Raw genomic sequence first — 24,769 nt, 5'->3', positions numbered from 1 at the left:
GAGGACCAACACAGACACAAAGACCCCTGCCTCATATATATATATATATATATATATATATATATATATATGTAACAGGCTTTTTTCAGTTTCTGTTATGTTGTTGTTACCCTGCTTTGTTATGTGTTTTATTGTTACTACATGGTTATAGTTCAAAAAGATATCATCATAACTATTGGCGATACAGCAGTCAGGTACGAGAGGTTGGATCTGGCTGCCTTGAACATAAAACATACAACAGAAGAATATGTGAGCTAGACATAAGTGGTTTAAATGCTAAAAAGTTGAACAGATATCACACATTTGAAGAATGGATGATGTAAACTGAGATACATTATGTCAGAAAACAGGGAACACAAAGATATAACAGAAGAAACCGAAGTGGAAGTAGCTATGTTTGGAATGATTAGCCTTTTCACATAGACCTGCTCTATCACTGTTGACCTGGAACTAAGCAATATCAGCAACAACAACAACAACAACAACAACAACAACAGTTACACTTCTCAAGTTTATTTAAAAATATCAAAACAAGCATATATCAGTTTATATGTTATGATGTGACATGAATTTGTGTCACTTGAAAGTAAATAAGTTCAGCTCTTTGATATTATATCTGTATTTACAACCTTGTTTATTCTTCAAGTAGCATTTGGTTCCATTTTGGGTCATTGTAGAAATAGCAGCTAAATCACCCCTTACAATCTTTAAAAAAATAACAACTTGAAACAAAAAAAAAACAAAAAAAGCAAAAACAAAGACTGCATTGTATAACAGACAATATATAAGTTGCTGTGTTATATTATGAGTGTGTGTGTGTGTGTGTGTGTGTGTGTATATATCATTGTTTTAATGTTCATTTCCTATGCTTGTGTGAGTCTAATGGAATTTGTTGCGGTAGGTTTTCTCTAGCCACACAAAACTTTCCTGTCACCAACCCTTGCTTGTTCCCAAAGAAGATCACTCATGGCTAAACATATTTTATGGAAGGTAGGAATGGACTCTGCTTATATGATGGTGACATTCATATACAACAGTCATATGATGTCTTATCTTTCTTTTTCTCTTCATTTTTTTCCCTCTAACCAAACCTCCAAAAATTCACTCTACACACACACACACACACACACACACACACACACACACACACACACATAGTTACACACTTATTCATGCGCATGCACACACAGAGATTCATCAGTAAGAATATTCTCTTCCCCATTCAACTTCAGATTTTTTCAACTAACACACACACACACACACGTATATAAAGCATAAGTTTTCTGTAAAATCATTGCCGATGATTCTCTGAAATGAGAAGAAAGTGCTAAATAAATAATTATCCAAAATTCTGACTACCCGCTTTTTCTTGATATATAAAATCTGTACACTTCTTCAAACAATCTATGCATATATACATACATACATCTGTTATATTCTTTGAAAAAGTGTAAAATTATACACATGCTTAAAAATGCTATGACTGCAGGAAAAAAAATATGGTTTAAAAAGTATTTTGTAACCCCTAAAAGCCCAAATATTTGCAGGTGTTAGGAAGATTGGTTAGTGTGAAAAGTGAAAAAAAAAAAAATACTTCCCTAATGACAATTGAAGTTATTGGTCCCTACAGACTCTCTTGGACCCTATCACTGTTGTTGCCAATTCAGCCATCTCTCCAGGTACCTCGGATAGGGAATTGAGTTTATACTCTTAAAGTTCTCTGGACTGGCTCTTGTGCGGGTGGCACATAAAATACACCATTTTGAGCGTGGCCGTTGCCAGTGCCGCCTGACTGGCCTTCGTGCCGGTGGCACATAAAAGCACCCACTACACTCTCCGAGTGGTTGGCGTTAGGAAGGGCATCCAGCTGTAGAAACTCTGCCAAATCAGATTGGAGCCTGGTGTCGCCTCCTGGTTTCACCAGTCCTCAGTCAAATCGTCCAACCCATGCTAGCATGGAAAGCAGACGTTAAACGACGATGATGTTGATGAAATTACTGTCTTAAGTTCTAGGACTCACAGAGTTAGTTACCTAGTTTCTGGGTTTATAAGTAATCAAGGCTGCAACACTCTCCTTCAGCGGGATTCCAGTCTGATGCAGGATTACTCTTTTAGAGCTGAGTGGAGTGAAGTGCTTTGCTCAAGAACATGACTCACTGCCTGCTCTGGGGGGATCAAAACCATGGTCTTGTGATCATGAGTGCAACACCTGAAACAGTAGGCCATGCACCCTCACTCTGCTTACACAACTAGTTTGTTTGTTCACTACATCACCAGCCAGTTTATGACAAGGCTTAAATCTTACAGTGTTGCTGAAGATGCTCAATGATGTAAAAACACGTACAGAATCCCCCCCCCCCCCCCCACATTACTTCAGGGGATGAACAAATAAGATTATTATGAACCTTACTGTTTTATTAAGGAATATTTTCTCTTTGATTATCTCATTGTATGTTTTATTCTACTTCAGATCTTTAGTGCTCCATGTGCAGAATATGTTGTTGAGATTTACTTTAACTTTGTGTGTGTGCGGATACATACATGCATATATATATATATATATATATATATATATATATATGTACGCACATACTGATACATACAGAGAGAGAGAGAGAAAGAGCGGGAAGGAGGGGTTTAGTACACTTGGGACATTATCAATGTCAGGCAGTTAATAGGTTTGATTGAGGAGATTATAAAACAATCAGGCCAACGCCGTATATTATACACAGTATTTGTGCATTCACATATGCAAAAAGACACACAAAGATAGACACAGTTATCATATTCAGGTATGAGATATGAGATAGAGTTTGTGTATGTGTGTGTGAATGTAATGTTATGCATCCAAGAGAGATTGCTCTCTCATTTGCTCAAGACTGTGAAACCAGAGATAGAATGCTGTCTCTTTAAACGGTCCTCAAGTTTTAGAGTATAGCATCATTGTTGCTGTTGTGTGGGTGTATTTATGCTTAGTTTACATTCATGAGGCACTGAAGAGTCATTGTGTGTGTGTGTATGTGTATGTGTGTGTGTGTGTGTGTGATTTCTTTCATCATTTAATGTACACTTTTCCATGCTTGCATGGGTTGGACGGAGTTTATTTAGGGTAGAATTACGATGGCCGGATGCCTTTCCAGTCACCAACCCTTATGTTTCCAAGCAATGCAGTGTTTCCTCATGGCCAGATATGTCCTTGGAGTGTATATTAAAAACAAGTGACACTACTTGAATGACAGCGACACTCATTTACACCTATCACATGATGTTTAGACAAGGGGACCCAAAATACATACACACACACACGCACATACATACATACATACACACACACACACACACACGCACACGTGTGATTGGCTCTTTTCAGTTTCTTATTTCTTTATTGCCCACAAGGGGCTAAACATAGAGGGGACAAACAAGAACAGACAAAGGGATTAACCCTTTAGTGTTTAAACCGGCTGTATCCAGCCCAGATATTCTACACATTTTATGCTCAAACTGGCCAGAACTAGCCTCTCACACCTACCCTGCAATGTCATTCTAAAAACAAGCAATTACATCTTTCCTATCTTGAAACTACAAAATAATATCAGATAAATTTTTTTAAATGTGAATAAATAAGGGTTACTTTTGACAAATTAATCTGAACGCTAAAGGGTTAAGTTGATTACATCGACCCCAAGCACGCAACTGGTACTTAATTTATCGACCCCGAAAGGATGAAAGACAAAGTCGACCTCGGCGAAATTTGAACTCAGAACGTAACAGCAGACGAAATACCACTAGGCATTTCGCCTGGCGTGCTAACGTTTCTGACAGCTCGCTCACCTCTTTTCAATTTCTGTCCACTAAATCCACTCAGAAAACTCTGGTTGGCACAGGGCCATAGTAGGGGACACTTGCCCAAGGTACCACACACTGGTGCTAAACCTGGAGCCATGTAGCTGGGAAGCAAACCTCTTACCACACAACCAAGTCTGTATTTATAATAGCTTCTTAATTATCTTTAGCCAATCTTAAAAGTAGTTTGTTAATTGAATGTCCATGTCACAGAGTCATACAACTTTACCGCAAATATTTTTGCTTTACCACTCGGATTTTGGATTTATACATACATGGCTGTGTGTGTGTGTGTATGTTTTGTGTGTCTTTCTGTATGTAATATGTGTATATGTTTATGTGTGTTACGTGTTTACGTGTTTATGTGTATACAATATGTATTTTTGTGTGCCTATATGTATGTAATACGTATGTATTTGTCTGTGTGTTTGTGTATGTAATGTGTGTATCTATGTGCATGTAATATGCACGCATGCATGTGTGTGTGTAATGTGTGTGTCTGTGTATCTAGTATGTATTTATATGTAGTGTGTATTTATATGTAGTGTGTTTGCTTGAATGTATGTAATATCTTTGCGTTCATCTATGCTTGTGTACAAACACACATAAACGCCTCAGGTGTGTGTGTGTGTATGTGTGTATACAGGTTTTATCACTTGGGTATATGTATGTATGTATATTGATCTTCTAGTTCATAAAAGTGGTATGGTAGCCTATTGATGGTATCACATCCAGACCAGAGCTAAGTATAGCAAGCTCTCTCTCTCTCTCCAATCTCTCTCTCTCTCTCCAATCTCTTTCTCTCTCTCTCCAATCTCTCTCTCTGTCTCTCCGATCTCTCTCTCTCTCTCTCTCTGTCTTGTATCATTTATTGACTTATTGTAAATGTCAGTTATCTTCTGTTTCTCTGTGTGTGTGTGATATTGTGTGGGTGGATAGGTTGGTGTGTGTTGCAGGAGATGCGGGGCGGCTTCCAGTGCAGTTGCCTGACCAGTCACATGACTCTTATCACATGACTGCCTGTTACACAACCAACATTTTCTACAGTTATTTCAGGAGAGCAACACACCAACCATTGCCATCAACACCATCACCATAACAACCATTAGCTAATAAGAGGGGAGCCTCTATGCAGTCACCTGACCTGCTAAAAATAACAGCTAAATCTCCTTAAAAATCACACGTCCCTTAGCATCTTCGGAAAGAGAATGGACATATAGGATAATAATGTGCAATAATATATGTCTAAAAAGATGGGATGGTCATAGCTGGAATGACCTTGGTCATAGATCTGCTTGATCAGGGTTTATCTGGGATGGAGTTGAAAATCTGCCTCAACGAATCCAGTCTAACCCATGCAAGCATGGAAAAGTAGACATTAACCTTTTAGCATTTAGATTATCCTGTCAAATGTAATGTTTATTTATTCACATTGTTTTGAATTAATCAGACATTATCCCATAGCTTTGAGATTTCGATGATGCAATTTGTCTATTTTTTGAGTGACATTGTAGAACAGGTGTGAGAGGCCAGACCTGCCCAGTCTGGACATAATACAGGTAGAATATTTGGGCAGGATATGGCCAGTTTAAAACCCTTTAGTATTCAGATTACTTTGTCAAATATAACAGTTATTTATTCACATTGTTTTGAATTAATCATGTGTTATCTCATAGCTTCAAGATTTCAATGATGTAAGTGTTTATTTCTAGAACGACATTGTAGGGTACGTGTGAAAGGCTGGATCTAGTCAGTTTGAACATGAAACAGGTCGAATATTTTGGGCCAGATATGGATGATTTAAATGCTAAAGGGTTAAAACGATGATCTCACACACACATCTTGATGTGTGAGTTGATCTCTTTTTTCTGTAAATTTTGGTCCGAAAAATTTGACTTATATGCTAGAAAGTAAGGCATACAGTTTCAGCTTCACTCCCATTGTACAGAACTTTGAATAAATGACTTCTATGATAGTCTTGAGGTAACCAAAGCCTTATAAGTGAAATTTACTACATGGGAGCTGGGGGAACCATTCCTATTTCAGGGTGGAAGACTGAATCCAGTTTTTAGTTGAACACCCCCACCTGGAAGAGTCAACTCTGTGGCCAACTTTCAGACCATCTGTCTAGTTTGAAAATAATTTCTTCCCATCTGACTCAGAGCACTTGATAAATTATCCTAGTCACTGCTCTTCCTCTAACAAAACCATTAGAACAAAGAGCAAAATTTCACCAAAATTTTTTAAATTACTCATCCAACCACTTATGATCTTTGATCATCTCTTGTAATAGCGACCCTGATGTATATAACAACATTGTTGAAACTGTATCCCAAATAATAGATTTTCTCTTTAGAGCCAGAAAATACATCATCCTTAGTCAGTCATCAATGCACTTGAATACTTGAATGTTAGCCACAGTGCTGTTAACATACTACCGGTGTTGACAGCAACAACATCAACAATAGTCCTTGTGTTACTTCCTTCCCCCCAAACGGTCATCCATCTGACCATCAATGACCCACTCACTAAAGCATTTTATCCACAATCTCTCGTGTATTGTTTCTTCTTTGTCTGTCTGTCTGTCTCTTGATATGGTTTCTAAACTGTAATTTAGGGAGTGTTGAGTTAGGAACTTTAGTGATGTCTTAATTATATAAAGACCAACCATGGGTGGTATGCTATGAAATTCTTACATTCTCTCAAATTTGTGTAATTCAGACAGCCTCTTTGTCCAAATGTGTGTGTTGGCACTCCGTCGCTTACGACGTTGAGGGTTCCAGTTGATCCGATCATCGGAACAGCCTGCTCGTGAAATTAACGTGCAAGTGGCTGAGCACTCCACAGACACGTGTACCCTTGACATAGTTGTCGGGGATATTCAGCGTGACACAGTGTGACAAGGCTGACCCTTTGAATTACAGGCACAACAGAAACAGGAAGTAAGAGTGAGAGAGAGTTGTGGTGGAAGAGTACAGCAGGGTTCACCACCATCCCCTGCCGGAGCCTTGTGGAGCTTTAGGTGTTTTCGCTCAATAAACATTCACAATGCCCGGTCTGGGAATCGAAACCACGATCCTAAGACCGCGAGTCCGCTGCCCTAACCACTGGGCCATTGCGTCTCCACTGGTCCAAATAGACAAAATGGAAAAGGCATTGGGATCTTTGTGGTTATCATCACTGTCTACAATTTTGTTCCAATTGTTTTCAAATTTGGTATATGGATTAAATTTTGTATACTAATTATGAAAATGAAATTCATTTTCCCTGTAAATTCATTATTAAAAAGTTATTAGCCTTTAAAATTTGCAAAATTTGGGTATTTTAGCCAATCAGAAGCAAGTATTTTACAGACAGACTTTGTCTTCTATGAGAGGTTTAGCCTCAACATGGTTTAATCAAAAATATATAAATAATTGAAGGAAGGAAGGAAGAACACTACAGACATTCACTCACTCTTGAAATTCTCTGGTTATTGTCATCAGAAACCAAAGTTCTTTTTGTGCATTGTGTTAGAATTTCAGGAAATATTGTATTTCAGAGGGTGGAGTGCTTACTTCTAGAAATCAGGAGAAATCTGAGATGTGTCCTGAACTTTCTGGGTGTACTTGAAACACTAACATTTAAAATAATAATAATGATAATGATAATAATAATAATAATCCTTTCTACTATAGGTACAAGGCCTGAAATTTTGGGGCAGGGGATAGTCGATTACATTGACCCCGGTGCTCAACTGGTACTTATTATATTGATCCCAAAAGGATGAAAGGTAAATTTGACCCCATCAGAATTTGAACACAGACAAAATGCCGTTAAGCATTTCACCCAGCATGCTAACGATTCTGCCAGCTCACTGTTTTAATAATAATGATAATGATTATGTTAAATCTCTGAACGAGGTATAAACAGTAACTGTACGACAACGTGAAGTATATTTGCCACTTAAATGCGGCTAAACCCTAAGGGCGAATGTTACTGTTGCTTTTAGCCCCAGGAGAACATCTCCTCCAGCTGGCTATTGACACACTTTCTGTGCCCTGTCGGTATTTGCAAAGGGAAGTCATCCTTCCCATCCTCGATCTGATGTACATTACAAGGCTTGAAATTTTGGGTTTTGGGGAAAGGGGCAAGCTGATTGCACTGACCCCAGTGCTTGACCGGTAGTCAATTTATTAACCCTGAAAGGATGAATGGCAAAGTTGACCTTGGTGGAATTTGAACTCAGAACATAAAACCAGAAGAAATGCTGCTAAGCATTTTGTCTGGTTTGCTAATGATTCTACCAGCTTGCTGCACTAATTTGTTGGTGGTGAAAATGGCTTCACTACCAGTGTCATTTGCTTACAGTCCACTATGAAAGCATGAAAGCATGTTGAGGCTTCTTGACGTGTCTTGACATGTAATGTCATCTTTGTAAACTAAAAACACTTGTTTTGATGTTTTTCTTTTTTTTTTATTCCTGTTTACTGTGTAAACATGTCCAGCCAGTATTGTTTGATAGATTAACAGATTACAGTAATCCTTCGATAAACGAGTCAATTTGCTACTGGAAACCACTCGTAGAGCGAAAACTCATAAAGCAGAGCAATAATTTCCCATAGTAGCAATGTTATAAATCGTAATTCATTGCCAGAAAGATATTTTACCTATAAAATTTATAATACTCATCAATAAATGGCAATAAAACAACAGTAGAATGTAAAGAATATTTTATGTGTAAAGTAAAAAAATGTCAAGAACATTTATAATAAAAAATATTATTATTATAATCGTTTTCTGAATCTCCCCTCTCTCTCTTATGATGCCACCCATACTTACCTTCCCCCCTGTTCCACTGTCTGTATCCTCTCATGTTCACCTTCTTGTACCTTGAGAGTTTGCTCTGGCACCCCATCACTAAAATCTCTATTTTTCTCCTAGCTACTCACATCCTTATATAATGTAGGGCAGCCTTGTATCTCCACTGTAACAAGACAATTGTTCTTGTACTGCTATCATATTTTAGCCTCTCAGCACCTGGCATAAAGGTCCCTCCCCATGTTCAATCTCCACTTCCACCACCTCTTAGTCAGTGGTGGTGGTGGTGGTGGGGTCTTTTCTGTTCTTTTTTCTGTCTTGTAAGATTCTTGATGGTCTCATTAGTGTCAATGGCATGAAAAAAAAAAGCAGCCTGTACCCTCTGTAAAGTGGTTGCCATTAGGAATGGCATCCAGCCATATGTAACCATGCCAAAGCTGACACTGGAGCTCAGCACAACTCTGTAGCTCAGAGGATCCTGTCAAACCATCCAACCCATGCCAGCATGGAAAATGGACATTAAATGATAATGATGATGATGATGATCCAGTCTGCGCCTTAGAGATTTCTTGCTGTAGATCCAATGTGTCTTGAGATAAATAGTAGCCCTAAACAAGTAGATGAGATATAAAATGTTCTCCTGGATAGAACACTGGACTAATGCCAGTAAATTTCCTCACGAGAGGAATTGATTTTAACACTTCAGGCTGACGAACTGCTGTTGCCATTGCTTACAGCCAAGAACAGTTGAGCGAGGTGGACTTGGAAGGTTATTGATAGTTAAGTGTTCAAGCTATAGACACAACATAATGTCAGTGATGTAATGATGCTTAATCAATGACCTTTTGGCTCTTTGTCTGGTACCATCTTTCAATGAGAGAAAGAGAGAGGTCATTGATAATAAACAATGTTGAATGCTAGTAGCAGCATGGCAATGCATATATATATATATATATATATATATATATATATATATATATATATATGTATATGTATATAAAAGTAACAAACTGTGAATAATACTTATTTAAGTAACTTCAAGTGGAGGCGCAATGGCCCAGTGGTTAGGGCAGCGGACTCGCGGTCATAGGATCGCAGTTTCGATTCCCAGACCGGGTGTTGTGAGTGTTTATTGAGCGAAAACACCTAAAGCTCCACGAGGCTCCGGTAGTGGATGGTGGCGAACCCTGCTGTACTCTTTCACCACAACTTTTTCTCACTCTTACTTCCTGTTTCTGTTGTGCCTGTAAATTCAAAAGGTCAGCCTTGTCACACTGTGTCACGTTGAATCTCTCCGAGAACTACGTTAAGAGTACATGTGTCTGTGGAGTGCTCAGCCACTTGCACGTTAATTTCACGAGCAGGCTGTTCCGTTGATCGGATCAACTGGAACCCTCGACGTCGTAAGCGACGGAGTGCCAATAACAACAATACAGGATGTCCACAAAGACTGGGTGCATGGGGATTAACACATACTGAACCCAGAACCCTGTGGTTGGTAAGCAAGCTACTTACCACGCAGCCACTCCTGCGCATATATATATATATATATATATATATATATATATATATATACATATATATATAAAATAAGTTTCTTTTTTTCTTTCCCCCTGTTTTCCTATTGATTGCTGCCTGTACGACCTGTTATAGTTAAAACTTAGAAGCAATAGGAATAGATAGAATAAGCATTGTTGATTCTGATGGACTTATTACATATTCATTCAGTCAGCAGTCGGTTGTATGCGATCTTACACACAGAGACTGAGTCTATATATAGAATGTTCATAAATTATTTCAATCTTCCTCGTTTCTGCAATATATTTAAACATTAGTTCCAGCGAAATGAATGTGTGCTGTCGATGTTTCCCCCCATTGGTTTGGCCATTGATTGACCACTCTGCTCCGTTTGGAAAGTGCAACACTAATTAACGTCTGTAATTATTGTGTAGCAGCAACGTGAGCTGTGTGGTTAAAGAAGCTTGCCTCCTAACCATGTGGTCTTGAGTTCAGTTCCACTGTGTAGCACCATGGGTGAGTGTCTTCTATTATAGCCCTAGGCTGATCACACCCTTGTGAGTGCAGGTGCAGGTATGGCTGTATGGTTGAAGAAGTTTGCTTCCCAACCATATGTTTCCTGAGGCGAATTATTCAAACCCCAAAGAATTCCTCTCAGCATATGGCTATGATGCTCCCCCACTACTTCTGCTTGTGATCAGAGATGCACATACTGTTAACCACCAAAGGGCATGCTCAACTGGGTAAGGTCAAACAACTGACAAGCAAATCTGTGGTATTGAGCAATATATTTGCTGTAGTCTCTGAAGCCATGGAAGACAGTGTCTGGTATTGCATTAACCCTTTCATTACTGCATTTATTTTGAGATGCTCTGTGTTTCTTTCAATTAATTTTAAATATAACAAAGAATTTAGTAAAGTAACTCAGTTATCATTAAGCTAATGTTAGGAGCATAAATTGTGACTAAGGTTTGGTGGAAGATTTTAATTCAAAACTTATGAAAATAAGACATTTGTACTACAGAGTCAGAGGTGGTTTCAGCTGGGTTGGTATCAAAAGGGTTAAGGCATTTATTATTATTATTATTATTATTAGCAAGGTGGCGAATTGGCAGGGTCATTAGCAATGCTGGGCAAAATGCTTAGTGACATTTTGTCTGTCTTGTGTTTTGAGTTCAAATTCTGTTGAGTTCAACTTTGCGTTTCATTCTTCTCCTGGGTATCAGAAAGTATCGGTTGAACACTGGGCTTGATTTACTTGGCTTACCCACTCCTCCGAAATTGCTGGCCTTGTGCCAGAATTTGAAAGTATCATTATCATTATTATTATTATTATTATTATTATTATTATTATTATTATTATTGAGCGTGGCCGTTGCCAGTACCACCTGACTGGCCTTCGTGCCGGTGGCACGTAAAAGCACCCACTACACTCTCGGAGTGGTTGGCGTTAGGAAGGGCATCCAGCTGTAGAAACTCTGCCAAATCAGACTGGAGCCTGGTGTTGCCATCCGGTTTCACCAGTCCTCAGTCAAATCGTCCAACCCATGCTAGCATGGAAAGCTGACGTTAAACGATGATGATGATGATGATGATGATGATGATGATGATGATGATGATGATGATGATGGTGGTGGTGGTGGTGGTGGTGGTGGTGGTGGTGGTGGTGGTGGTGGTGGTGGTGGTGGTGGTGGTGGTGGTGGTGGTGGTGGTGGTGGTGGTGGTGGTGGTGGTGGTGGTGGTGGTGGTGGTGGTGGTGGTGGTGGTGGTGGTGGTGGTGGTGGTGGTGGTGGTGGTGGTGGTGGTGGTGGTGGTGGTGGTGGTGGTGGTGGTGGTGGTGGTGATTATTATTATTATTATTATTATTATTATTATTATTATTATTATTATTATTATTATTATTATTATTATTATTATTATTATTATTATTATTATTATTATTATTATTATTATTATTATTATTATTATTATTATTATTATTATTATTATTATTATTATTATTATTATTATTATTATTGTTCGAGGTGGCAAGCTGGGAGAATCCTTAGCATGCTATGTTAAATGCTTAGTGGCATTTCATCTGCCTTTATGTTCTGAGTTCAAATTCGGCCAAGGTTGACTTTGTCTTTTATTCTTTCATGCTTAATAAAATAAGGACCAGTTGAGGATTGGGATCAATGGAATCAGCTAGCCCCTTCACCCAAAATTTCAGGCCCTGTGCCTTTAGTAGAAAAGATTATTAATATTATTATGGCAGAATCGTTAGCATGCCGGGGGCGAAATGCTTAGCGGTATTTCGTCTGTCTTTATGTTCTGAGTTCAAATCCCGCCCAGGTCGACTTTGCCTTTCATCCTTTCGGGGTCGATAAATTAAGTACCAGTTACGCACTGGGGTCGATGTCATCGACTTAATCCCTTTGTCTGTCCTTGTTTGTTCCCTCTATGTTTATCCCCTTGTGGGCAATAAAGAAATAAATTATTATTATTATTATTATCATTATTATTATTTAAACTTTTACTTTATAATTTCAGCGTTTCACACAATACTTGGCCTCAAACAACTGCTCATTCAACCTGAACAGTTTCTTGGATAAAAGCGGGGTGCAAGGTAAATATATTGTTTACACAATTCCTTTTTGTATTTTTTCCTTGTTTTTTTTTTTTTTTTTCTTTTTTTTTTAGTCTTCCTTCCTTCCTTTCACTCTGACAACAAATCAGAAATCTCTTACCATCTCTCACTGTTTTATCTTGTCTGCAGAAATTTCCTTTTGAATCTAAAAGGAAGGATGGTTGAATGGCCAAGAGCTTAGCTTACTTGCCCTTGGAATGTGTGTTCATTTATCTTTTACTTGTTTCAGCTATTGGTCTGTGGCCATGCTGGGGCAGGCATCAAACATATCGACCTTAGTATTTATATTTTTGAAAGTCTGGTACTTATTCTATCAGTCTCTTTTGCCAAACCACTAAGTTATGGGGACATAAACAAACAGACATTGGTTGTCAAATAGTATGTGATGAACACACACACACACTCATATGACAAACTACTATTCAGTTTCCATCTACCAAATTCACTCACAAAGCATTGGTTGGATTGGAGCTATAACAGACGACACTTGCTCAAGGTTTTACAGCTGGATATATGGTGGAAAGAATGAGTTCTTTTACAACTGTGTATTCACTGCCTGGATTTCGGATTGAACTGGAAACATTCATAAATGGTGCAATGGAGGACATTATCATTGTTTTTTTTTATTATTTTTGTTTAGCAGTTTCCTTTTCACAACAATCTATTTTAATTTCAGCATTACAACAAAACTTAACTGGCAACCCCGATTTTTATGCCCTCATCAGACAAGGTAACTCAACAGTGCACTACTTAGAGCAACAGGAAAATGCCCTAGTTTATTTAGATCTTTGGTGCAAACCAGCATTTGCACTCTCATCTCGTAACACCAATCATCTTAGTCTTATCATTTCTTTTATATCTTGTACTTGTTTCAATCACTGGATTGCAGCCATGCTGGGGCCCAACCTTGAAGGATTTTGTGATACAAAATAAAACCTCACTACTTATGTTTTAAGCCTGGTACTTATTCTACCGATCTCTTATGCCAAACTGCTAAGGTACAAATCATAGTATATTAAGAATATGGTGACTTCCATTGTAGGCAAAGTGTTAAATTATCAAAGAAGGAACAAGAACAGATTTCTTGCTGTAGAGAAAACAACACAAAATGGTTTACAATTTTGGCAAAGAGCCAGCAATTTTAGGGGAGGGGGTAAGTCAATGATATTGATCCCAGTATTCAGTAGATGGTTATTTTGTTGACCTTGGAAGGTCAAAGTTGACTTGGCTGAACTTGAACCCAGAATACTGCTAAGGATTTTGTCCAGCCTTCTAACGATTCTGCCAGCTTGCTGTCTTATAGGAGTCAATGCATAATGTCCAAGAGAAAGACTTGACCTAGTCTTTCTCATAATAGGAATATTTTTGATTATAGGTTTGCTCAATCATGGTCATCCTGTGGCTAAATAAAATCTATGACAATCAATGCCGCTAATGGTAGCCACTGGCAGAGCACCTCCACTACCATTCACCTATATCATCGACGAACACTACCATCCACTGCTAGTCACCAGATGTGTAACTTGTACTTGTATGACCACCCCTCCTTCTCTCTGTCTCTCCAGCCTGTGTGAGGCACGTCTCTCCACTAAAACCCATGTGTCTCTCACACACACACATTCACACACCCACACACACAATCACCTGACCACCGTATTAGATTACTGCACTTTTTAATTGATCTGCTGTGGAGATAGTCGACACTCCATCTGATGGTTCACTCACCAATCACTGACTCTAATGAGCACACACATACACACACACACACTCTCTCGTATGCAGTAACCACCACCACGACCACCACCACGACCACCACCACGACCACCACCACCACCACCATCTCTCATGTCACATGGTGGGGGCACTTTTCAACCATTCCTTTTATTATCTCGACGGCACCTTTCCTTTCTCATCGTCTTTATCCCCACCCCCTTTGATATTAATATTTTGTTAGATAAAAATAGCAATAGATAAAAATAATTGTATATATATATATAGCCCTCCCAACACACATACATATGCACACACACACACATACACACACACTTAAACATGTGTATATATGTGTTCAGACTCATGCATACTTTGTTTGTGTGTGCGTGTGTGCATATATATCATCATCATCATCGTTTAACGTCCGCTTTCCATGCTAGCATGGGTTGGACGATTTGACTGAGGACTGGTGAAACCGGATGGCAACACCAGGCTCCAGTCTGAATATATATATATATATATATATATATATATATATTTATTTTGTTTCAGTCAGTCATTTGACTATGGCCATGCTGGAGCACCGCCTTTAGTTGAGCAAATCGACCCCAGGACTTATTCTTTGTAAGCCCAGTACTTATTCTATCGGTCTCTTTTGCCGAACCGCTAAGTTACGGGGACGTAAACACACCAGCATCGGTTGTCAAGCGATGTTGGGGGGACAAACACAGACACACAAACATATACACACACACATACATACATATATATATATATATATATATATATATATATATATATATATATATATATACATACATACACACACACACATGCATATATATATATAAACATATATACGACGGGCTTCTTTCAGTTTCCGTCTACCAAATCCAATCACATTTCTTTCAGTGTTTGTATGTACTTGTGTCCAATGGTTGCACTCTTTTTTTTTTTTTTGACTGTTGTTAGTTTTGTACCATAAAGTTTAATGTTTAAGTATAGTTCTGTGAGGTCCAGTGAATGCAGAGGGTTTTCTACCGAGGCTTTATGTTCATTCAATGTTTGGCACAGTGTTGCTTCAGCATGACCACAGTCTAATGACCGAAACAAGAGATACAGGATAATTCTGATATTCATGAAACTAAATTTCAATGGAACAATTGTAAATTATTGTAATATAAGGACTAGCTCTTATTTTTCTTTGAAATTGTAAAAAGTCCATGGATACTTGTGGATTTTATAGGTGTCTTTGATAAAACAATCTTCTGATTAGCATCTGTCTGATAGCCTGTACCTGTGGATGAATATATGTATTGTGTGGTAAGTAGCTTGCTTACCAACCACATGGTTCCGGGTTCAGTCCCACTGCGTGACACCTTGGGCAAGTGTCTTCTACTATAGCCCCGGGCCGACCAAAGCCTTGTGAGTGGATTTGGTAGACGGAAACTGAAAGAAGCCTGCCTGTCATATATATGTATATATATATGTATGTGTGTCTCTGTTTGTCCCCCCAACATCGCTTGACAACCGATGGTGGTGTGTTTACGTCCCTGTAACTTAGCGGTGCGGCAAAAGAGACCGATAGAATAAGTACTAGGCTTCCAAAGAATAAGTCCTGGGGTCGATTTGCTCGACTAAAGGCAGTGCTCCAGCATGGCCACAGTCAAATGACTGAAACAAGTAAAAGAGTGAAAGAGTAATATACTAGGCGATGAGCACAAAATGTTGTATTAAGGGTCAGTGCTCATGCACAAGGGAAAGTGTCTTGTTGTTTTGGACACAAATGGTTAACCAGAAAAAAAATAAAAGAATGCAAAAAGATGGTGGAAATAACAAGCATGTTGGGAAGGGGTGAGTGAAAGAGGAGAGGGAGGAGGAGAAGAAAGAAGGAAAGTGATTGCAGGAGATTGGGTGCAGTGTGTGTGTGTGTGTGTGTGTGTGTGTGTGTGTGTGTGTGTGCATACATGCATATATAAATTATATGATCAATTAGTTGTTAGAACTAAATATACGTCTACTCTGTGGTAAAACATCAGCTCAGTACAGAGTGCAATATCAACGAATGACAAAAGAACGAGTGTTATGAAAAGATGTTCATTAGTTTACTGCCGTTTCTGCTATAGATAAGTGTGCACCCAGAGCAGAGTGATTATGTAACCTCTGTTCTTTAGTCATTCATTTATTTAAATATATATGTATGGTTGTGTGTATGTATGTATGAAGGAAGGAAGTTTTCCAATAATTTGGAATTGAGAATCTTGGTCAAGTGTCTTCTGCTATAGCTTTGAGCTGTCCAAAACCATGTGAGTGGGCTGGAAACAGAGAGAAGCCTGTCATTTCTCTATCTCACTCTCTCTTTCTGTGTGTGTGTGTGTGTGTGTGTGTGTCATTATTTGATTTCAGGGAGATCTGGCAATTATTTCTAGTGGGTCTTGTACATGTAGAGGCTCCTTGTTTCTTTTGTTGGTTTGTTGTTAAATTAAGGTGTTTGGGTAAATATTTCCTCCCTCCCTCCCTCTTTCCCTCTTCCCTTCTCTCTAATTCTGTTAGACTATCTCTCTCTCTCTCTCCCTCTCGATAGTGAAACATCGTATCTTATTTTCAAGTGATCTGTAAAACCAACTCCTTCAAATAAATGCTGAAATAATGGTGTAAAAACATCTATAAAGAAAACTGCTTTGGATTTAAAATTCCAGACTCTATCTTGTGAGAGGAAAATCAATGAAATTGCTATGTCAACAACAGCAGCAGCAGCAGCGGCGGCAACAACAACAGCAACAATGTGAAGAAAATTGTTTAAAAGCAACAGTGTTGTTTGAATGTGGCATCTCATTGCAGAACACTGAAGCTTGATGTATCTGTCTGTGTATTTGTGCATGCATGTGTGTGTGTGTGTGTGTGTGTGTGTGTGTGTGTGTTTGTGTAGGCGAGTGGGTGAAAAATGAGTGTGGGGCAGAGGAACACGACTAAATAAGTTAATTAAATGTAATCAAGAAACTAGTGAGTGTAATGAATTTGAACAAAATCTCATGCATTTTTTAAAATCTGTCATTATCTGTTACTGTGTAGAATCGGTAGAGCGTCTGATAAAAATACCATGTGCTAGCTAGTCATGGCCCTTTATTATATTTCAGGTGTGTTAACCACACAGCCACACCTGCGAATTTGGACCATACTTACACCTTATCTGTTACTACAGAGACTCGGTAGAGCAATTGATAAAAATGCTTTGTGCTATTTAGTTGTGGCTCTTAAATTTCTAAGTCCAAATCCTGCTGTGGTCAGCTTTGCCTTTCATGGTTGGAAAGCAAGCTTGTTAACAACACGACCACACCTACACCTTTGGGCCACACTTGTGCCTTAGGGTCACCCCTGTGCCTTAGGGTCACATCTGCATTTAAGGTCACATTCTATTTTTATGAATAGTTTATATATAATTGGTCAATAGTTTGACTTGAACAATTATTGGTCGAGGTCAGTAAATTAAGTACCACTGGGGTTGATGTAATCGATTAGTCCCCTCCCCTCAAATTTTAGGCCTTGTTCCTATAGTAGAAAGGATTATTATTATTATTATTATTATTATTATTATTACTCTTTACTCTTTCACTTGTTTCAGTCATTTGACTGTGGCCATGCTGGAGCACCGCCTTTAGTTGAGCAAATCGACCCCAGGACTTATTCTTTGGAAGCCTAGTACTTATTCTATCAGTCTCTTTTTGCCGAACCGCTAAGTTACGGGGGCGTAAACACACCAGCATCAGTTGTCAAGCGATGATGGGGGGACAAACACAGACACACAAACACACATACATATATATATATATATATATATATATATATATATATGCATATATATATATACATATATATGATGGGCTTCTTTCAGTTTCCGTCTACCAAATCCACTCACAAGACTTTGGTCGGCCCGAGGCTATGGTAGAAGACACTTGCCCAAGGTGCCACGCAATGGAACTGAACCCGGAACCATGTGGTTTGGTAAGCGAGCTACTTACCACACAGCCACTCCTGCGCCTATATTATTATTATTATTATTTATTATTATTTCCAAGGTAATATTTCACCTTGGTTGACAGTAAATGAAGAACAGCACTTGTATGATGGTGATGCTTATTTTCAATCATCACATGATGTTAAGACAAGAGTAAACAGAAACAAACACACGATGGGCTTTGATAGAGTTTCTCTCTACCAAATCCACTCACAAGGCTTTGGTTGGCCTGGGGCTATAGTAGAAGATACTTGCCCAGGCTACTGCACGATGGGACTGAACCCAAGAACACATGGTTGAGAAGCAAGCTTTTTGTAGCCACACAGCCATGCATGTACCTAAGATAAAAAGGATAAAAACACACACACAAATTATAAACCCCCCCCCCCCGGAACAAAACTCTATTTCATTCATTTTTCATTAATTTCGTCATATGTCAAAAATTGGGATCAGACTTCTGCAATGAGGTCATCAACACAATTTCTGATGTATGTCAAGTCACTTGCCAAAGAAACTCTTGAAATATTTCCTTTTAAAATAGTTTTAAATTCTTTTCCTCACTGAATTGTTGTTTCAGTGATATTCATGCTGTGATTTCTGATGTCTTCTCATTGATTCCTTCAAATATCTTTATGCAATTCTGCTACATCTATCTTGTCCATAATTCAGCTGATTCAGAGATTTTTTTTTTCCATTTCTTCATCAAATCCAGAGTTTCTCGTGATTCATCATCATCGTCATTGTTTAACGTCTGTTTTCCATGCTGGCATGGGTTGGACGGTTTGACAGTAAACTGCACCAGGCTCCAATCTCATCTGGCAAAGTGTCTGCAGCTGGATACCCTTCCTAACACCAACCACTCTGAGAGTGTAGTGGGTGCATTTTACATGCCACCCGCATGGGAGCCAGTCAGGCAGCGCTGGCATCAACCATGTTCGGATGGTGCTTTTTATGTGCCACCAGCATGGGAGCCAGTCAGGCAGCGCTGGCATCAACCATGTTTGGATGGTGCTTTTTATGTGCCACCCGCATGGGAGCCAGTCAGGCAGCGCTGGCATCACCCATGTTCGGATGGTGATTTTTACATGCCACTGGCACGGGAGTCAGTCCAGCGTCACTGGCATCGACTATGTTTCAAAGGTGCTTTTTAAGTGCCACCAGCACAGGAGCCAGTTGGGTGGCACTAGCATCGACCATGTTCGAATGGTGTTTTTTTACGTGTCACCAGCATGGGGAGCCAGTCAGATGTCTGTCTGTTGGCTGTTTCTCCAGGTTCGTTATTTTCTATTTCCTCATTTTCAAAACGGCTTTGTATACAACTTTTATCTTTTACTTGTTTCAATCATTTGACAGCTGCCATGCTGGGGCACAACATTGAAGGGCTTAGTTGTGCGAATTGACTTCTGTTACTTATTTCTCAACTCTTGTTACTTATTTTATCAGCCACCTTTGCTAAGCTACAAGAACATAAACAAACTTGCACTGGTTGCCTTGTGGTTGATGATAGGGCAACACACACACACACACACACACACACACTTGATGGGCTTCTGTCTACCAAATACACTCACAAAGCATTTGTTGACCTGGTGCTATAGAATTTGCTATGCAGTGAGACTGAACCCAATGCCATGTGGTTGCAAAGTGAGTTTCTTTATCATACAGCCATGCTTGTGTCTGTCATAAGAAGTTTTTAGAAACTTTGAGAGATATAAAATGAGTGGTTGGTGTTAGGAAGGGCATCCAGCTGTAGAAACTCTGCCAGATCAGATTGGAGCCTGGTGCAGCCTCCTGGCTTGCCAGTCCCCAAATCGTCCAACCCATGCTAGCATGGAAAGTGGACGTTAAACGATGATGATGATGGAGGTTAAAATAGATATATGATAATATATTCATTAATTAATTTTTCGTTTGAAAGTGACCTCTAATTATCAGTGTTGTATTTACCAATATCCAGTTACCAATATCATATTTATCCATATACAATTATCAATATCATTTCTTCTTTCTGAATCTCTTAACCCATTCAGACTGTTGTTCTTTAGTTTAATTTCAAATTTGATGCTCAGCCAAATTCCTGATTTACTGATTTAGCAGGAGTTGGCAAAGCCCCTTGTTAAAAATCTGGTCAAACTAAAATTAGATCAGCTAATTAGAATGAAAACAGGTCTTCAGTGCAGAATTCGACTGGTAACAAATGTCTGCTCACAGATGGTGCTATTTTAGGTGTTGTTTTGAGTAATTTTTTTTTCCAACTTTTCAACCACAAAGTTCACCAAACTTGTACCTGTTTATGTTCAAACTAGCTAGATCTGGCCTCTCACACATACCATACAATGTCATTTAAAAAGAAACAATTACATATCAAAATTTTAAAATTACCGGGTAATGTATGATACATTCAAATCAGTGTGAATAAATAAGATTTACATTTGACTGAGATATCTGAATGCCCTTGATTCTATCTTCTATTAAGGCATTGTGTATCTAGGACTATATTTTCTTGTGTGTCCCTCCTCGTTGAGTAATCCAGGCTGGCCTTGATTCAGCAGGGCTATAATCAAAAGCATTCCAAATGTGACCATCCTATCTTTCATACAGACATTGTGTATGTAGGACTATATTTTCTGGTGTGTTCTTCCTTACTGTTTAAACCAGGGCTGTCCAACCTGAGGCCCACGGGCCGCATGTGGCCTGCAGACTATTATCTTGCAGCCCGCTTGATACTTTCTTCAAATGGATTTATTTAAACACACATTTAAAAAATTTTATCAAAAATTAAAGATTCTAATGAAAAGTAAAAAAGAATGATACTACTGTTTTTGCAATGATAATATTTCATGTTGAATCAACAACCATTCATTCGTTATTGTAATTGTTGTTGTTGTTGGCACTCCGTCGGTTAGGACGTCGAGGGTTCCAGTTGATCCGATCAACAGAACAGCCTGCTCGTGAAATTAATGTGCAAGTGGCCGAGCACTCCACAGACACGTGTACCCTTAACGTAGTTCTCGGGGATATTCAGCATGACACAGAGTGTCACAAGGCTGGCCCTTTGAATTACAGGCACAACAGAAACAGGGAGTAAGAGTGAGAGAAAGTTGTGGTGGAAGAGTACAGCAGGGTTCGCCACCATCCCCTGCCGGAGCCTCGTGGAGCTTTGGGTGTTTTCGCTCAATAAACACTCACAACGCCTGGTCTGGGAATCGAAATCGCGATCCTATGACCGCGAGTCTGCTGCCCTAACCACTGGGCCATTGCGCCTCCACCATTATTGTAATAATAGCATGAGAAAGCAAAATGCTCTCAATTCTGTCAGTATACAAGCGGCCCTCAAAAAATTTTCTGTGATTAAAGTGTCCTGCAATGTAATTCGAGTTGGCCAGGCCTGGTTTAAGCCCTGGTAAACTTCAATTCAGCAGACCTATAATCAAAAGCGTTCCAGATCTGGCCAACCCATCTTTTATCCAGACATTACACATCTAAGGTGGAGGCGCAATGGCCCAGTGGTTAGGGCAGCGGACTCGCGGTCATAGGATCGGGGTTTAGATTCCCAGACCGGGCGTTGTGAGTGTTTATTGAGCGAAAACACCTAAAGCTCCACGAGGCTCCGGCAGGGGATGGTGGCGAACCCTGCTGTACTCTTTCACCACAACTTTCTCTCACTCTTTCTTCCTGTTTCTGTTGTGCCTGTAATTCAAAGGGTCAGCCTTGTCACACTCTGTGTCACGCTGAATATCCCCCACCGAGAACTACGTTACGGGTACACGTGTCTGTGGAGTGCTCAGCCACTTGCACGTTAATTTCACGAGCAGGCTGTTCCGTTGATCGGATCAACCGGAACCCTTGACGTCGTAAGCGACGGAGTGCCAACAACAACAACAACAACAACAACACATCTAAGACATCCCTAGATGGAACCTGTTTGGTATATCTGTGACTACATTCTTCAATATGTCCTTCCTATTTTCTTTTTCTAAGAGTGTGGTCTGATTTGGCTGCTATTTCTAGCAGATGACGTGATCACACGAGAGACTAAACTCACCAGTGCCAGGTTATGGCTTTATTTATCAATGTGACATTGTCAGAATAAGACTGTTGAGAGAAAGTGTCATTTGTTGTTGTTGCTGCTGTTGCTGCTACCGTTGCTGCAGCTGTACTTTACTGGTCACTGACCTTTGTAACAATGTACAAGCGAAAGCTGCATGTGCACTCACACAACTATACGCATACACATTTTGAATGCATATACATATGCATATCTTTATGCTTATACGCATGCTCTATCATGCGTACACACAAGCACACACACACATTCTCTCACTCATGTGTGCATTCACACACACATGTGCACACACTCACACATGCACTTACACACACATATGCTCCTGTACACACACACACACACACACACTCACATGTACATGCATGCACTCACACATTCCCTCACTCACATGTGCATTCACACACACATGAGCACACACTCACACATGCACTTACACACATTCCCTCACTCACGTGTGCATTCACACACACGTTACACACATGTTACACACACACTCTCTCTCTCTCTCTCTCTCTCTCTCTCTCTCTCATTCACTCACTATTCACTCCTCACTCACTGACTCCTCAATCACTACTCAATCAATTTTCACTCACCCACTCACTCACTACTCATTCATCCACTCACTCACTCCTCACTCACTCCTCACTCCTCACTCACTCACTCACTCCTCACTCACTCACTCCTCACTCACTCACTCCTCACTCACTCCTCACTCACTCACTCACTCACTCACTCACTCCTCTGAGTTTCACTTGTAGATGCACAAGGTCGTCAGGCAAGTTGTGACTCAACTTGGTTGAAGATTCTTTATCACCCATAGGTGAAACTCAGAGTAACAAGAAGAAATCTCCACCAAAATAAAATATTATTAATTTCTACTATGATATTGAGTACTCTTTTATCCTAAATGGATGTTTGTGTTTGTCACCTACCACTACTTGATGAGTGTTGAGTTCTTTACCTCCCTGTAACTTAGCAGTTTGACAAATAGAACTGATAGAATAAGTATCAAGCTTTAAAATAATACTAATACACCCTGTTTGTTGTTCTCCAACTGGTTTCTCTCTGGTTCTTTGTATCATTTTGAAGCATTAAAAATAAATAATGGGGTCGATTTATTCGATTAAATCCTTCAAGACAGTGCCCCATCATGGGTCCAGTTTGAAGACTGAAACCAGTAACAGATAAAAGATTGTCAATGAGTTTGTCAGACACAGTCCCAGGTTCGAATCTCAATGTGGTCCTATAAGGAACTTAATAAAATCTTGAATGTAAATCGTGTTCCATATTTTATTTTGCTTCAGACTCAGAATTCCTGAAAAGAGTAATGAAATATCTTTTCCCAGAGGAAACCAATTCGTTATTTTCATTTTCTTATCAATAATGAGCATCCAATTAATATTGTGTGGATTGTAATGAAATTAATGTCTGAGAGATACTAAAACAAAACAGAAATAAAAACATATAAATCCTACAAAAAGCCACAAAAAATAAATATAATCTCTTTGTTATAGATATGTGTGTGTATATGTATGTATGTACATATATATATATATATATATATATATATATATATATATATATATACATACATATATATATATATATATATATATATATATATATATATATATATATATATATGTATACATATATATATATATTGGGTCATCCCATAAATAATGTTTTTTTTTTTATACTTTTATCTTTCAGAATTAAGATAAACAAAAGTTCTTTTTTAATCTAAAATATACTCTCCTTCATTTTCTACAATGCTCTGCCATCTATCTGGTAGACTTGCAAGGCCCCTCTTCCAAAAGTCACTTGCCAGTGATGAAAAATATTCCTCTAGTACTGTTCTGACCTCGCCTGCAGAATTCACGTTTTTTCTGTTCAAACGATTTTAAAGACTGCAGAATAAATGATAATCAGAAGGGGTAATGTCCGGCAAATATGGTAGGTGGGGCATTGTTTCCCATTCAGACTGTTCCAGCTTTTGAAATGTCATCCTTGCTGTATGTGGCCGAGCATTATCCTGATGGAAGAACACCTTTCATCTTGAAACTAAAGATGGTCAAGATGTTTTGTAGCAGATCTCCTTTGTGATCATTTGGTTTGGGTTTAAAAGTTCAAAGTGGATGAAACCTTTCATATCCCACCAAACAGATAAGAACACCTTACGTGG

General features: G+C 39.0%; 1 protein-coding gene across 1 annotated transcript in view; it reads left to right on the top strand.

Moving 5' to 3' along the window:
* The window catches only part of LOC106877214 (phosphatidylinositol-binding clathrin assembly protein LAP), a 162,746-nt gene that overhangs the window by 59,953 nt on the left and 78,024 nt on the right, over positions 1 to 24,769 (top strand). The window contains exons 3-4 of the mRNA XM_089343179.1: positions 12,694 to 12,769; positions 13,467 to 13,520. Of these exons, the coding sequence (XP_089199305.1) occupies positions 12,694 to 12,769; positions 13,467 to 13,520 (130 nt within the window). The remainder of the gene's footprint in view (positions 1 to 12,693; positions 12,770 to 13,466; positions 13,521 to 24,769) is intronic.

This window comes from Octopus bimaculoides, chromosome 27, assembly GCF_046866305.1.
Source record: "Octopus bimaculoides isolate indiv1 chromosome 27, ASM4686630v1, whole genome shotgun sequence".
NCBI classification, from domain to species: Eukaryota; Metazoa; Mollusca; class Cephalopoda; order Octopoda; family Octopodidae; genus Octopus; species Octopus bimaculoides.
Note: the sequence above shows the minus strand (reverse complement) of the source record. Positions and strands in the feature narration are given on the sequence as shown.